This window comes from Anser brachyrhynchus (assembly GCF_964034855.1).
Source record: "Anser brachyrhynchus genome assembly, chromosome: 2".
Lineage (NCBI taxonomy): Eukaryota > Metazoa > Chordata > Aves > Anseriformes > Anatidae > Anser > Anser brachyrhynchus.
Genome location: NC_137695.1, coordinates 19,072,812 through 19,090,193, shown reverse-complemented (window position 1 = coordinate 19,090,193; position 17,382 = coordinate 19,072,812). Strand labels below are relative to the sequence as shown.

Here is a 17,382-nt window from a genome sequence, read left to right as displayed (position 1 = left end):
ATTTAATATATTTTTTTTCAAATAATGCAGATGGATTTTAAGTTTACGTCAAACTTGCTGTTAAAAGAAAGTATAATGCTCTTGATACTAAAACGTTGAAGGAACCTGAGCTTGCCGCACCCATGCAGTAATCTTCCAGTTAGCCTAAGAGGAGTGTCATATGGTAGATATCACAAACCAGTTACCTGGAAACTCCCAGAGAGTTTTCTCTGTGGAAACAGGTCGACTTGCAACCACAATACAGTTGTTTTCGTGGCATTTTGTTGGGGGAAGCTCCTTCTTTCCCACTAACAGGCGCATGTTCAAGCCAGCCTGTCTTTCGTGTTGAGGTCTGCTCAGAGCTTGCCCTGGAGCTGATGAAGTTCCTTAATGACAACATCTAATCTCTCTCGTGTGAAGGTCTCCTCAGTCCTTCATTAAAATGGGAAGCCTTATCTCTAACATAAGTCTAAGGTTCTCGGCAAAGCTTTCAGTGCCTTCACTGGGAACTTGCCCTGAATAAAAACATAAGGATTGGATTTGAGTCCATTTTTATTGTCTACTGGTTTCTGGTTTTATTCTTACTCCACCTTCTTTTACATAATGTTTCCTTGTTCCAATTCTTTAGATGTTTTACTTTTTTTTTTTTTCCATTGCCCTTGCTTTTAGTAGAACAATTTGCACTAATTTGGCTGTTTACTTGAAATTCCTAAGTAGCTGGCGGGGTCAGATGTTGCCAGAGCTCCCTAAACAGACTGGCAGACGATAAAAATGCTCGTGGCCGTGACCTCTCTTATTTGGAGGGGAGTTCCTTCTTTACCTCCATTGTAAACTGGTAGCTTATCTGAATTGCTGGAGTCCCCTATGTTCTGGGCTGGTACCAAAGTCCAGCCAAGCTTTGTGACTTCCAGTTAGCTTTCCAAATGAGCTTTTACTTGAAAAGAGCTTTAAAATCACCATGTGGAGGTGGCAGTTTGGTATCATGTGAATACTAAAGAGAATTAGTTCTGTCCCCATCTTCCTTTGACACAGAAAAAGAGTAAACCAGTACCTGGTGTCCAGAACACATGTATGTATTTGAGGACTTTGATTCTTCTCCTTGTTGGATTATACTTTTTCTAATGTGGGCTCTGGAAAACTAATCAGACTTCTGAAAATATGAGGAGTAAAAATATCTTTCCTTGGATACATGTAAGATCTGGGGTTAAAAAAAGCCGCAGTTGGCAAAAGGAAGGCAGCTGCAAATAACAGCAGGCAGCAGGGCTCCATGAGAAGTGATGTGATGCTGCAATTATTTTTTGCATGAGTATATGCCTTTCTTACATCATTGCAAATCAAAATTCTGTGTGACTGAGTGAAAAGGCCAAGAGGGTGTGTTGGGTAAAGGGCTAGTCCCTCAGTCACTAAATGTTTACTATAGATAGCTTCACCTTAGAATAAAGTAGGTTATTTACTTCAGTCATGCTGACCGTGACAGGTTGTATGCTTTTTTGGATAAAAGGAAGTAAAATAAAAACAAAATGTAGGGCTCAAAGTGATTGCTGCAGTGATAGCACCTCTAACGTTGCAAAAAATGTGCTTATACCTGCAAATACTTGCTTGGCCTTACAGCTAAGAGATGCAGTCCAGTTTGGACACATCATTGTAAAATTCAGTTCTGTGGCTTCCATGACCATTTCTCCTGCTGACAGTGCTGAGGCCAAAACTCAGCACAGCAACTTCTTCTGATTTGCTGCGCCATTACATTGAGAGAAATAGGTGGTTACAGGTGTGGACATGTTGCTTTGGTCTTTTACCCATCAGCTATGATTTGTAACATTTTTATATCGTTTATATCATAATCAATTGCATATATCTGTAATAGAAATTATGTTTTGACTCTATTGTTACGTAATGCCAGATGAGACCAAGTGTGATGCTTTCCTTTATGTTCATTTAACCATATCAACTTGTTCAGTTTTATTTGGCTTCAGCACAGTGGGAAAAAATACAAATATGGACCAAAAATAAAAGCTGAGTCGTTAGTACAGCAAGTCAGAAAGCCATGCATTTATTTTGATTTATGAGTTCAGTTACTAACAGTATTTCTTTTTTTAAAGAGAAGAAATCTGATATACAGCATATTTAAACCAAATAAAAATGCTGATCTGTACCAGAAATGTACGTGTTTGAAACTATTCCTTTTTTGGGAAAAGAAAAGGGATGACCCCATCAGTTCAGCAGTGCCCTGAGGAAGTGCTGACATTGAGACTGGTCTGAAGGGTTTGGCTCCCTGCACTGGTGGTGGCTGTCTGTGCTATGTGCATGATGTGCTTGATATCTTCAAGGGGAACGGGGCGGGGGGAAGGAAATGCTTGCTACATCTTCATGAATTACATGACTCCTGTTTGTTTTCAGAAAATTCTGCCTCAAAAGCAGCTGTGGAAAAGCAAAAAGAAACAAACAGTTGGTTCAAATTCAACCCTAGTTATGAGGGGTGTCATAATGTGAACTTACAAAAAAATCGGTAACAGCTTTTATATGTTCAGTCCAAACAGTCTAATAGCTTATGGGCTGGGTGGGCCGTGCTATACTGATGAGATAAATGTGGATATTGGCAAACCAATGATGTAATTATGTAAATCCGACCTTTTTAGGATTGAAATGTGTTATGTTTCAGTATGTTTATATTTTTGTCATTTGTGATAACACTCTGAAAAATCTTGGCTGAAATGTTAAGAGGTTTCTCGGTGTACTCACCATGCTACTCTGTCTGGAAAGAGCACTGAGGAAGCACTGGAAAATCAAGCATGAGAGATTTATTAACGTCTCTCTGCTTAATTGGATAATTATAGCTTTTTTTTTTTTTTTTTAACTCTCACATTCCATTTGCTTGTAGGAAATGAAATGCACTCATAAATACGCAGAAGGGAGTGTCTGCTACATTCACTGGTCTGGATGTCCGTCTTGCTGTTCAGGAACAAAGTAACGCAGAGTGGTAGCAGAGAAATAGCTCAAACGATGACATGTTGCTGGGGGAATAAACCCTCACGCAGCAGCACTGTCATTTCAGTTGGGCTAACGCAAAATGTGCTGTGTGTCATGCGTCGTTTTGCTCGGATTGCCTAATGCATGGAGGTCCTCGTGGTACGGCTTGGGGGCAGCTCTGTGTGGCCTTGTGCTCCCTTCTTCTGCAAGGAGAGATCACCCAGAGTCACCAAGGTTGTGTCCCATGGACAGCTAATCTGCAGTAATGTCCACTAGGGAGTGTAGAAAGGTTCACTACCGGTGCCACCAGGCTAGTCCAAATGTTAATCTGGCTCCTTATCTAGCTCTAAGCTGATGCATATTGTAAACTCAATTTTCTTTTTATGGAAAGAAGCTCATTCTATTATTGCTTTCCCCTTATCTTTACATTGGATTCTTGTTTTACACTTGAATAAAGTGATCTTAGTCTAGGAATTAGAAGGACACCTGGGCATTATGATGACCAATGAGCTCTGGAGGTGGAGGCGTATTTGGGGAAGCAGTCATAGCTGTGTGGAATTAATATAGGAAAAAGTCTTGTGAGAAGGACACACATAAAGAGAAGTCTTGCCACTTGTCAGAGCTTGGTGGTGACTTCATCAGCCTAGAATTTCTGTTGTCCCCCACTAACAACCAGACAAAAGGCAGCAGCACCCTCAGTGTTATTGCTCAGCACTTGGTTCCACTGCATGTCAACAAGGAGATGCTGAACTGAGGCCTGACTTGTAGAGAGCTGTTTTCTATGATGTTTGAAGGAGACAAAGCTGTGTTAAATCTTAACCACAACTCCAGAGGGAATGGCTCAACTTAGTTCTAGGTTTCGGAAGCCTTTTGTAGCTTTTGAATGCATCAAGCATCTTTGCTTTGAATGCTAGTGTCTTCATGCGTTTGTGGGGTTACTCCAGCTGGCATTTACCTGGAACTCTCTGCTCGCTTCTTTCGTAAAAGCCACCCTCATATTTTGACAACCCCTGAAAACAAAACAAAACAAAACAAAAAAGGAAAATCCTCAGAATATTAGCCCAAGCGAAAGAATGTTTGGATGTATTTTCTTCTTCCTCTGTCCTCTTCTCCTTTCTTTCTTCCTCTCTCCCTTTCTCCTGTGCCTGCTATGCTAGGCTACAGCATTGTAATAACAAGAGCTAAGGTAAAATCTTCTAGCCTTGAAGAAAATTTGAAGTAATTCATGTTCTTCCACTCTCATTTTTTCTCATTCTTTCATTCCTTTTTTTTGTTGATGTTGAATTTCTCTTCATATTCTCTTCATATTCTCTTTAATTCGTCTTTTTCTCATCAGTACCTCACCTCCTCCGGTCTTAATTCTCCTGTTTTTGTTTCTTTGTTATTTATTATCCTTTTCTTTTTTCCCTATTTAGTTCTCAACACTCCATCTACAATATTACTCTCTTTCACCTCTGGCCTCTTTCACAAACTCTTAGTATTGTACTTCACCCTGTCCCATTCTTCCCCCCTCCCTTTTTTTTTCTTTTTCTTTTTTTTCATCTTTTTTTTTCTAGAGTTTTACATTCAGAATTCCCTATTACCTTCCCAAATATTTTTTTTCACTATTTATATCTTTTATTAATATTTCTGCATTACATGTGGGATAAGCAGGAAAAAATCATGCTACAAACTCAGTCCTCTACGTTTAGGATTGAAAATGTTTAGGTATAAGAAAGAGTGCTAATAGTAGGACGGAGGATGAAAAGATTGACATGCGGAGGTGCTTTTATATTGCTCTGTTGATAAATAAATAATGTTTATTAGCAGCTTCAGGTCAGAGGCATTTAATTCTTAGCTTAATCAAGCAGGAACTACAGGCCAAGTTGGATCCACCAATGTGGATGACAGCAAAGTCCATCATAAGGAGTAGCAAGCAGCAGCAGTTGGAATGAAACTGCCGTTATCCCTTCTAGTTTTAGTATCTCAGCTTGACTTATAACGGGGAAAAAAAAAGAAGAAAAAAAAAAGGAAAAAAAAAAAGGAAAAAGGAAAACAATAGGTTGAAAACAGAGGAGAGAGTGAGCTAAATGAAAAGACATATGGACAGGGTCATGATAAAAAAGTAAGAAAAAAAGTCTAACCCTTATAAACTTGTGGTAGAAATTGCCTCCTGGTGCTGTCAGTGGGGAGAGGCAAGGAACGCCAACGGGCAGCTTGTCCCACCCGGCTGGGGAGGGAAGGAGCTGACTCTGGGGGGTGCCTGGCTGACTGCCTTTGAATGCAACATTGGATGAGAAAGACCCAATACGAAGCAACTAATAGTGCAATCTTAACTTTGGGGAAATGCTTAGTGCATGTATGTCTGTGATACATGCTGTGATACTTTCCTATGGCTAGGAAAATGTCTTTGTTTAAATCACTACAGAGATGAGGGGGAAGCATGAGGTTTAAATTACAGGGTAGAGAGACAGACTGCAGACCTGACGTAATAGTTCAGTTTTGCAGAACCTTCTTCATGTGACTCCAGAGAGAGTTGGCTATATTTGCTCAAGTATACTTAAAATAAAGTTTGAGAGGCTTATAGAGTTTCCAGCACCTCCAGGATTTGCTTGCTTGTACTTGCTTGCCTTTAATTTTTTAAATCCCTAAAAATCCAAAATTCCTGATTATGTTGACTAACCATCACCAAAGGATAGGCCACAAATGTGCTGCTGGCACGCATACATATATGTATGCATGTAAACATGCTGTTGCTTTACATGTTACAATGAGGCGTTGTTCTCTTGGAGCCCAGATGCTCACTTGTGTGCTGGTTCAAAGGCTCCATGTGCAGGTTGCTCCACACTGCGAGTGCCAGCTCTTCTACCAACTGCGCTGCATTGCCAGCGGTGAGGCTTTAGAGCTGCCTGTCCCCTTTATAGTGGTTCATTTTAGCTAGTAGCAATGTGTGGTGTGGGATGTTTTTTGCTTATTTGTTTGTTCTTTGCTTCTTTTTATTTTTTTCCCCTAGAACTAGAGAGTTTGGCATAAGCATAAGAGAACTTTATGGTATTTATATCTAGCCCAAGGTAGATAAATGGTATTTATATCTACCCCAAGGCATATCTATTTCACCAAGTGCCTTAGGAATCAGTAAACAGAGGGAATAACAAACAACATGTATGTTTAGGAGAAGATAGTCTGCACATAATATCAAGTCCAATATATGTCAGGCAGCCAAAACTGTTCTGTTCCCATCTATTTGTTTAGCTTGGCCTCTCAAATTCATAGAAGTGATCCTGCAGGATTTTCAGTCTTTGTAGGTATGAATATGGTCAGGGGGTGTGCTTGACACCTTGGTGCCTTTGTGAAGAACAGCAACCTGGGGGGTCTGTGATCTATTCCCCCATTTTTGCTGTGGGGAAGCATCTGAGATTGAGGTCAGGGCTGGATATGACCTTTCTTTTTTGTTCCTCTGCTGAATGATTGGAGGCAAAGCTAGGGGTTGGTCTCTTTGCTTTCATTGCAGAAAGTGGATAAGCCCAGTGAGAGGTTTCTGTCATGGTGTTTGCCTGTGCAGAGGGAAGACAGATGCTGATGGTAGCTCTCTTGCTACCTTGAAAAGTCTTGTGTAACTGGAGACTTAGGAGGTTCTACAAACAAGTCCACATGCAGGTCTCTGTCCTCCTACACTCTCGGTTTCTTTGATCAGAATTAGATTCTGGGTGGGCTATAGGAGTGATGAAGTCATGTGACACCTTCATTGAAATAAAGAAATAAATAAATAATGCTTCTTTCAGAAAACAGCTGTAAAAAACTTCATCAGCAAACTGTCTTCCCACTTGGATTCTGCTGGATTTAACTAATTTGTTGCATTTAAGCAAAACCCCATTGACTCCATCACAAGCTTTGCTCCTGAGTACTGAGAGCAAAACAGTTGAGTCAGTGACAAGCCATCAAGCCTATAAATTTCCCTGTTTTCTGTTAAGGAAATGGTTGTTTACAGCAGTACAAACATTAACTGCTTCATTATTTCCATCCATGAAAGTATTATTAGGGACATAGGGACCAAAAGAGCCGTTATCAGGAACAGAAAGAACTTTGATCAGCAGTCAAGTAATAAGCCAGTTACATCTATGCCTCATATGTGTACCCCACAGCAGACTTCAAAATGTTCTCCCAGTTTATAATTGTGCATTTTACTAATGTGTCTCTAACAGTTTTCAACTGAGAATCGAGGGGAGCAAAGAGAAAATAAATTAATATGTTGGGCAAATAGTTCCAAGGGTCCTGAATTAACGTTAATAATGTAGAAGAAAAGCAGGGAGACCAGAGATATACCTCAGTGGTAATTTGTGCCTGTCATCACCATAGACGTTAACAAAGATTTTAAAGCAATGGGCTAACTTCCAGGTCTGATCTCGGTGAAGTGTAGGGTGTTGCGCTTCTTAGGGGCATACCCTTTGTTTATATGGGGGGCTAAACTGGAAAGGAACTATTGCTCTGTACAGTACATTATAAACAAATATATGGCAAGTAATTAAACACAGGATAATACATAGCAAGTTAGACAAGGCTTGAGGGCTCTGATAAAGTAATTGAAATGGAAAGTGATACTTGAATGGTTTGTATGCATTGTTAGAACCTACAAATTAAATTACAGCCTTGGTAATGATATATCTGTGCACTATTTATGATGCTGTGCCCGGTGTATTTTAAAATTAAAAGAAGATTCATTCCTCATATGAAAAACTTTTCATATGCATCAGACATACTTGGAGGCTATTGCATATAGTGCCAGATGTATGGAGAACTAGTTATAGTGTGCCTGATGTTCTGGGATATACTTTATCATGCTAGAGTCCAATTACTGAAAATGTGCATCCTACCAGCTTGCAATTCACTGCAGAGTAACAGAAGTGAAATATAGCGGTCTTTTTTATCCTGCATATTAGCATAATAATGTGATTTCTCACTGCAGGTTTGTTCCCCTGTAAGGAAGAACGTGGATGGCAGAATGTACTCTGCACTTGCTGGAAAGCATGTGTGACACAAAAGTGTATTAGGATAATTTGCTTGTAGTTTTATTTTTGATATTTTTGAGTTGGTCAGCAGACCTAAGCAGATTTTTAACTAGGTCATACTTCCATTCATTAAAAGGGGATACTTGACTGGTTAGTAAAACCTGCCAAATATAAACCAGATGCTTCATCGGTAAATACTGCTTTACTCCTATACTGCAAGAAACAAGCCTTGACTGATTAAATTTGAAATGAAAATAAATTGGTTTAAGATTGTTTCTGTGCCATGATGTTACTTTTTATAGTTCTAGTGCAAATATTTAATAAAAATAATATCTTAAAATATTTTCACAGTGAAACTGGAAGTGCTACAATTAAGACAAATACTTTTACGCACTTGAAAAGACTGCTTACATTATGTTATGCTACATAGAAATTTTGTGGAGTTCTGGTCAAGACCAATAATGGTGTACAAATTTATAATGGGAAAACACAACAGCTGTCTGCAAATCTGGACGATTCCTTCTGCTCTTGGGGAGTGTGTAGTAAGGGGTGGAACACCTGGATTTTTAGTTTTGGCTACCAGATCTGCTCTGATCTTTGTCATGTTACGCAAATGCTTTGTGTCAGCTTACCCTTTTGTAACAGCAATGAGTGATGCCTCCCTCTCTCACGGATGAGAGGCTGAGAGGAGGGAGTACTGTGAAATAGAAATGTTACTCCAGTTAGGTCCCCTTATAAATGGTTCTTTATATTGATATTAGCTCAAGGTCATGCACTTAAATTGTATTTTGATTCTTCTAAATGCCAGTCATGATGATACAGGCAATATTTTACGTGCATAAAAGCAAAAATAAATGCACACAAAAAATCAGGAGGATAACTGCAGTGCTGCAAAGTGCTTGTGTCATGACGTTGCCCTATGATGTTTAAGTGCCATCTCTTTCGCACTGCAAATAACATATTTTTAGGGGTACATTTTCAATGTTATTGGGTCTTTCAGAGTGAGGGGATGGAAGGGAGGGAAGCAAGCTTTCTATCTATTTTTTTTTGGACATTTGCCATCTCTATTTTGCCTTAAAAAAAAAAAAAAAGCAATCCTAATGGCTAGCGCGGTGTGCTGCAGAGATAACCGTGCGATTGATTTATGGGGGCCCCAAAGTTCAGGTTAGCCAAGCAGCTCAGGTGCCTGGTTAATGAGTAGACAGCCTGCTCCTGTGTCTAGGTGCTTCTCCTGGCGGGAGGGGCTCGCGCTTCTTTCTGCCAGGTGTCCCCACAAAGCGGAGCATTCAAAAAGCTGCCAAGGTTAATAATGACTGTATTTTTCTTTTTTTTTTCCCTAGAATTGTATGTACTGGGTTTGCTAAATAATTGGAGATCTTCTCCTGTTGGGAAATTAATATGGATGCGTTTTATATAGTTACCTTTAACATGCACTCTCTTACCTAAATGGAGTTTACTCGTAGTTTTATTTATGGCTTTCCCCTTTGTGAGTCTCCCTTGTACTTCATTCCATGATGTTAGCCTCTTTCTATGCATCTTATAGGCGCGCATTAAAAAATGGTTGAGCGATTGAATCACATAGTGTTGCACAGTTTGTGACTGGGTGACATGCCAAGGAGGTTATTTAGTGACTAATTTCGAAGGGGAGGAGAAATTGCAGGCTTGTCATGTGGAAAAGTACTTCAGTCTATTGAGGCAGCATTACTTAGATGACTGGGTAAAGCAAGATGGCCTGCCCCTGTTGTGAGCAGAGAGAACAAGGAACATTTTTACTGTTTAAAAACCTTTTCCCAGAAGGCACGGATTTATAAAATGCTGTACTGTAGACTGAGGATGTAGACTCAAGGCTGAAAACAAAAAATGCTTTATTAGAAGAAGTGGAAACAAATGTTCATCTTACTGCTGTAGCCATACAGGTGATTTCCTTAAGTAACAGTAAGTGGCTTTAATTATTTCAGAGCAAAAATCTTATCAAAGGTTATGTTATTTTTCTGTAGGTAACAATTTTGACCGCGTGTAATAAGACTGCTGCTATTTTTAATTGTAGAAACAAATAACCAGAGTAGCATCAGGACAGCTGAAAAATTATGCCTGAAAGAGCAGACTGTGTAGGATTTGGTCTGAGACTCCTCTCTGCTTGTTTGCAAGATCCACCTTCAGCATGCACATTGACTTAGAGGCAAGGTGAAGCAATCAAATATTATTTTTGATATCACCATTAAATTTGTTTTGTGGTTAGCTTAGAATTTTACAGATCTGTTTTATATTCAGTAAAAAGTGAAACAGGTATTCTTTGTTTTCCCCATGGGATCTTTAGGATATGGTATGAATTAAGTTTATATGTAGTCAGGGATATAAAAGGACATACCGAGACATGTAAAGTACCTTAAGGTAAAACATTTGGTTAGCTGCAGGGACTGGGTTCATACACAAGTGTGCATTAAAGATCTAGGTATAAAGTAAGGGACAATAATGTTAAGAATGTGTTTGATGCTCTGTCATGTGGAAAGGGAAATAATGCTGTGGCTGAGCTCTGCTTGATTCAAGCTAATGTATGTGTTCCTACAATATTGTACCCTAAAAATTCTTAGGGGTATTCGTGCCATACCCCTTGTGTACACCTGCACAACAGGTAGGAAGACATGGGGATGGGATGCCACGGTGATATCAAATAGTATGGTGATGACGCCTGACTGAGGTTCACTCAGGGCAGCATGTCTCCTTTCTGGATAATCGTGTTTATGTGCTCTAACTGCCACCTCTCAGGATAGTGAACATCATCATCTGGTTATCCTGTTGTGTTCATGTCACCCTCTGGCCAGGCGATCCTGGCAAAATAAGCCTACAAACATAGAAACTGTAAGAGTGGTTCACCCTAAGAAACGTCTTATTTTGGCTGATTGCAGCATTGTTGATCAGGGAAAGAAAAACACACAGATTTAATAACATAGATGGAAGAAGGAAAACCCAGCAATTCTCTTGCCTTATCCATATATGTCCCATTAACTGTTTTGTTCTGGTGCAATCACTAGAATCAGAGAATTGCAGTTTCATGAATATTCTGAGTTTTAAGCTCAGCTCTTTTTGCACCATAATATGGAGATTTTACAGCTTGACATATACCAAAACTATGCAAAAGATGCCCCAGGTCTGTGGATCTGGAAAGCCAAAGCTCTAGAGCACTCCAGGGTTGTCTGATAAGAAACCATATTGGTGTTTGACTGAAATCTGCTGGGTGTTTTTTTTTTCCAAGTGACGTTTGCTTTACTGATGTTTTTACCAAATGTTTCAGCTCTTTTGAATTAGCATTGTCTGTTGAAAGTATTTTTCATTGGAAAGTTCCTGACCAGAAAAAGCTAAAAGTGATGCTAATGTGTTTGCAGTTTGTAAGTATGCCGTTGGGCAGCTGGAGGAACCCGCAGCTGCAGCCGGCCTGTTTTTTTTCTGTAATGTCCCAACAGAATAAGGAAATGTATAGGAATTAAAAGACATACAAAGAAAAGGTAAGAGCAAACAAGTGTGACAAAGTGATGTCTGATAGCATGAGAAGGATTTGGCTTTAGAAAGACAGTCATGGTACATATACATTAAAAATGTCATTTTCAGACTGTTTATCAATTCTATAATTTTCAAGCGCACTATTTCTTCTTGTAAATATTATTTTAGAAGTATCAAAACTGTATCTGACAGTTTTTTGCAAAAGCTGATTTGTGCTTTCAGCTGTGGAAACCCAACCTTAGTGAAAGACCAGCCATGACAGATGTGGTATCACATCGTGCAACTACTGATCAAACTGAGGGGTTTGGACAGCTAGAGCTGTAAGGCTGTCAGTTTATTTTTATGAGAGAAGAAAAAATGAGTGGATTGTATTGTTGTTGGGTTTTGGGTTCTTTAAGTAAGTCTTTCCTTTCTTTTCCTAGAAACAAAGTGAAGGATTGTCTCAATTTTAGAGGACTTTCTTCTTGTGATCAGTTTCTGTAAAAGATCTCTTCACCTCGAATTTATCAGTAATGTAGATGCATTTGTCAGTTTTATATCAGTATTTAGTGTTTCTGTAGCTTTTTCATCAAAGATCCTCCAAGCTCTTGATAAAATTCTTTTCAGATGTCCTCAGTTTACTGGTGGGTGAGCCAGTTTAGGAACACAGGTGCAGTTTCCTCGGGGAACTACAGGGTGCCAATAGGAGAGTAAGAAAAGCAATAGCTTTGCATGCCTGAGGTGTCTGCTGGCAACTCCAGGGTGTCTCCAGGACAGTGCAAAGATGAGCACCTCTTAAGGAACATGCTCCATCTAGGTATTTTGGCAGGCTGAAACCCTTGGGGCAAAGCCAGTTGCTGTGCTCTCTGTTGACGTAGACAAGGCCTGGGAGAGCAATGGAAAGGTCTGCCAGGTCAAAAACCCTCACCTACTTTTCCCTTTGCATGTGTTTTGCTGTGAGATGTTAACAGATAGTGGCATGAGTCAGGGTACACCTCTGGTATCCATGCCTGGTGAGGTGGAGTGTTGGTGTGGCACCAATGAATCAGTGGTAAGGCATAACACTAGTTGGCATTGCCCTGGTGTGTGTGGGCACAGCTCCATGTGCTGCTCTGGTGCACACCACGGGTACAAATGATGCACTGAAGCCAGCCCAAGAGGCAGAAGTGAGGACGGTTTCTTCATTGTGGGAGGCCCACCTTGGGACAGACCGCAAGAGTGACCTATGAGGCAGGACAGCCATAAGAAATTTAGAATAAAGATCAGCACAGTGTTGTATTAGTCCTGACGGAGGACAAGACAGATGGGATTGTACTGCAGAAAACACCAGCTGTCGAGCCACTGAATGGCAGCTTGCCCTTTGCTGTCCATAAGGCTTATGATACTGTGACTCTGCCCTTCTTTCAGGGTAGCTGAGCTGTTTGAGGATCCAGGAGCTGCAGCAGGCTTTGTATTCTGCTGTATGCAGAGATACTGGTCTGCTCAGCCTTTATGTAAGCCGTTTGGGTGGATGGATAGCTGCTTTGCTACCTTTCTGCATATAATCACACAGCAAGTTACTGAGTATGCAAACTGGTTTGAAATAAGGAACATAACTGATTTTGTATGATGTTCGCTCTTCAGTATATGTCCAGTGCCTCTGTAGTTCTCCTTCAAAAAATACCCAGATCTGTATCTTACAGACTGAAGTGTTGTTAGACTGACCGAAACCTTCCTCAGGAGACACTTATATGTGGTGTGATCTTTTTTTACTGCATCAAGTAAAAGATTCTCAGTGATGCCTATCCCCTCTAGTGCTTTATACAGAAATTGTTGTACTAGCCATTTGCCATACTTTAACCCCAAGGATTGACAAACAAATTTCTATTTCAAGGGTGTAAAGGCTACAGGGAGCAAGAACAAGGAAGACCTATGTGCTAAACAAAACCACACCCTCAGGCAAACATATTACATAGCTGCAGTTGAAAAGCACATGATCCTATGCTTATATTAAAAGATCTTCCTTTTACCCTGAAAGCAATTGGCTGTGACTTCACCTAGTATTTACAGGCTCAGATAAACCCAGTATCCTCTTTCTCTGTCCCTGAGTCATGCAACGTAAGTCCAAGAACATATGGCTCCAGACAGTTTATGCATTAGAGTACATTTTCATTGAGCAATGCTGGGGTTTTGCTCAGTGGTGTGAGGTGGAGGGCAGGAAGAAGAAAAACAGTGCAGGAAGTGGGGTATATGTGGGAGAGAGTAGTGTGTCTTGAATATCACACAAAAGATGTATAGGGGGAAGCATGAAGAGACACTATCATTTGAATTTTTGAAGTCTCCATTGGCAAAGAATCTGGAGATTTTGGAGAAGAAAAAATAAAAATAATAAAAATAAAAAATAGAAAGAAAATATTGACCAGGCAACAGGAGATGCTGTAATGTGGCCAGTGAGGCTGCCTGGCTCCTGGCCCTGTGTGGCTCCTGTGCCCCAGCCCTCCTGCCCTGGGTACCCTGGGCTCAGTGGCTCCAGCTGCTCTCCCCTTCTGCGCACTCCACCCAGGGGCTGAGTCACAGCCTAAAATAGAAAGTGAACCTTCCAGGAAGGGGTTGTGCACTCAAGCTTCGTGCCCTCCCAGCCCAGTGGGGTCTTGATTCAGGCTGTGTGTTCCATGTGGTATTTTAAAGCAAAGCAAAGCAAAGCAAAAGTAGATAGCATTGTAAATGCCAGTACTCAAGAAAAAGGCGTTTGAATAACAGCTCAGCCCTGTATTTGAACTCCTTGTTTCCCTCTTCAAGTATGGGAATATGCTAAGGTGGAAAATAGAAATTTTTCTTTGACAGATTTCTTTGACTTACGAGGAATGAATGTGCGTATATAGGAATTTGAAGTCCAGAAGTTAAGGAAAATAAAACCTGTTACTTTCAAGGCTTCCCATGGAAATTTTCTCCTCTCTACAAGGTAACATCGGGATTTTCCTTTCACTGCAACCCAGTGTATCCGAGTGCCTGTGCTTTGTGTGCCAGATACTGTTGAATCTGTGGTAGGTTTAGCTGAAGTACCTAAACAAGGCGTGGTATAGCTTGTATGGTGGGGACCAAGGAGGTGTTTCATCCCCCCGTGCTCTTCTCTCATCGCAAAACATCTAGTGCTGCCTATCCCTGGAGGCATGATCCCAAAGCAGCTCAGATTCAGTAGGAGTCTTTTTGTTCTGTTGGCTCAGGTCCAGAGTCTGAATGCACAATCCAGCTTGGTATGCTGCAGCGTTTCTTCAAGCCAGATGGAGAACTGTGTTGAATGCCCACTGATAATTTTATTAATACCGTTTAGTTATATATTATTGTAAATTTCAGTAGTTCTCTGTGCAAATGAAACAAATTATCCCATGTTCCCCTTTGGCCGGATAACTTTTGTCGGCTCGTTTATGACGCATCCCTGCGCACTCCTTTGTTCTGTTTGCACTTATTTATTATTGCTGCTGCCACAGTCAGGTTATCTCCTTTCTTCTTTTTGATATTTGATACTGCAGACTTTTGATCTCTGGCCCTGGGGAACGTCATTTGTAATTCCCAAGTGCAGAGCCTGCTGTGATGAGAACAGCTATTGTTTATATACCGCTAGTGCAATTCCCTTGCCAGTGGAAAAACCTGTGGTGGGGCAGGAATAGAATATAACTTCTTGCTTCATCAGGCATGGATCACTGTTACTGCAGCGAATCCAGTCATATTGTCAAAGCAAGAAGTGAGAGGGGAAAAAATGGCGAAGATTTCAGATCAATGGCATCCACTACACATGAGCGTGTACTGTGTAACTTCAGGAACGTGTAGTTGGGCTTGGTGACACTTGGTTTTCTACAGTCCCTTGGAAATGATGGAGAGGGAAGCTGAAATTGCAAGCACAAATTCTAGAAGCTGTAATTTTGTTTAATGCACTTGGTGGAAGCCAACTTTACTTCTTCATTTCCCTGTTTTTCCACTTTATCCGAATGGCACCAGAGCAGGCACATGATGCTTGCTAGAGGGAGAATTTCTCCTGTGTCCATCATTGACAATGTTCAGTCACCTGGAGAGGTCATTGCTGGGCAGTGTGATGTTGCAGTTTCAGAAGCACATGTATTCACTGCAGGTTTTGGCTATGGCCTTAGTTAGCAAAGCACTAATATACTGTTAAGGAACTTTTCCCTTTCATTTCCTTGCTTATTCATTCCTTACTGCTGGCAGTTGCTGATGATGATTAGAAAACTATAATAAAATATTTTCTGAGTATGTTCCCTACAAATCTTCCAAAGCTCAGTTATCTTTGGTTGCGGTGCAGGAACCTTTGGCACATGTTTTATGTGGGCTGACCGTTTTCATGCAAATCATGTGTCTTACTCTCAGTAAGTGTTGGTGCCTGTTGTTCTCCTATGCTTTGTGTATCCTCTGCATAATAAAGACCACATCAAGGTATTAGCAATAGGCCAAATCCTGCACTGAAGCAAATGGACAATTAGTTGTAATATTTATTTTCTCATGTCTAAGGAGTTCAGGTTTATTTGTGGTGCCAGAGCACCAGCATTTTCTTCATAGTGTGGAATCAGTGAACTCTGGTGTGTGTGTCTGATCAATAAGCTGTTACAGCATGTACCAGCTACATGTTCCTACAAATGTGGTAGTAAAAGCCCTGATATCAGCTTGGGAAAAACAGATAATGGTAATATAGTATTCGCATGAGCAAACTCATTTTTAAGACTCTCATATTCCTTTAACATGCAGCCCATTTTATTGCTGTCTATAGGTGCTGTTTTCTTTAGGCACTGAGGTCACAAGAGGTTTTATTTATGCAGATGACAAATGATTTGGTGTTGCAGGTAGTTTTCTTTTTTATTCTGTAGATGCGGAGGTCGCCACAACCCACATCATCTTTTCTTCATCCAGTAATTTTACATCCTGTACGTTTTTCCTTTTGTTTCCAGATGCAGAGGGAAATTGCTTATACGGGCCGAGACGGCCCGAGCGCTTCCCGCCCCGGATCTGCCACACACCCTTCACATGCGATGCCCAGCTCGCCACCCTCCACCCCGGTGCCCCACTCCATGCCTCCCTCTCCGTCCAGGATCCCCTACGGAGGGGGACGGCCCATGGGTGTGCCAGGCAACGCCACTATCCCCAGGGACCGGCTCTCCAGCGTGCCAGCATCGCGCTCCATATCGCCCAGCCCAAGCGCCATTCTGGAGAGGCGGGACGTGAAGCCAGATGAGGACATGAGTAACAAAAACCTTGCCCTGATCCGAAATGAAGGTCTGTACGGGGACCCCTACTTGTTTCACGAGGGGAGGATGAGTGTGGCCGCACCCCACACCGGACACCCCCTCGATGTCCCCGATCACATTGTAGCCTACCATCGCAGTGCCATGAGGTCATCAAGCACTTACTGTAACCCGTCTATGCCGCCTGAAATGCTGGAGCAGTCCTTGTACAGACAAAAGCCACGAAAGTACCCGGAGAGCCATTTGCCCACGCTCAGCTCTAAAACGCCTCCCGCGTCCCCCCACCGGGTGGCTGACATGCGCATGATCGATATCCATCCGCACCATAGCGCCCACGTTCCCCCCCACGCCATCCAGCCTGACAGGTCTTCCCCCAGCCGCCAGTCCTTCAAAAAGGAGCCGGGACCGCCTGTGTTTGTGGATGCCAAAGTGCGGAGCGCCCTCGGCCTCCCGGGCATGGCTGAGGTGGTGCCGTCTCCCGTCGACAAACAGGCTTTCAGCTATGGGTCTCCTGCGATGCCCAAGGACAAGGAGACAAGGTAAGGCAGAGATGGAGCTTAATTTATGCAAATGAGAAATGTTCCTAATATGCGCATCTTGTGTCGTCGTACACCCGGGGGACGATGTGATGTGTAGGAGGCTGCTGCGCTGGGCTACAGTGTTTATTAGCTGTCTGTCAAGGTAGTTAGTAATTTAGAGGAGATGCGACACCGCCCGTTATTAATCTGAAAGTATTGTCAGCCCAT

The 17,382-nt window shown here is 41.5% G+C and overlaps 1 protein-coding gene across 16 annotated transcripts in view; it reads left to right on the top strand.

Moving 5' to 3' along the window:
- KIAA1217 overlaps window positions 1-17,382 on the top strand; it is a 244,545-nt gene that overhangs the window by 174,412 nt on the left and 52,751 nt on the right. For all 16 annotated transcript variants that reach the window (XR_013947744.1, XM_080583238.1, XM_080583240.1 and 13 more), the window contains one exon: window positions 16,343-17,175. Coding sequence is in view for 15 of the 16 variants with exons in the window: in XM_080583238.1 (XP_080439364.1) it covers window positions 16,343-17,175 (833 nt within the window). In the remaining variant the exon portion in view is untranslated. The remainder of the gene's footprint in view (window positions 1-16,342; window positions 17,176-17,382) is intronic.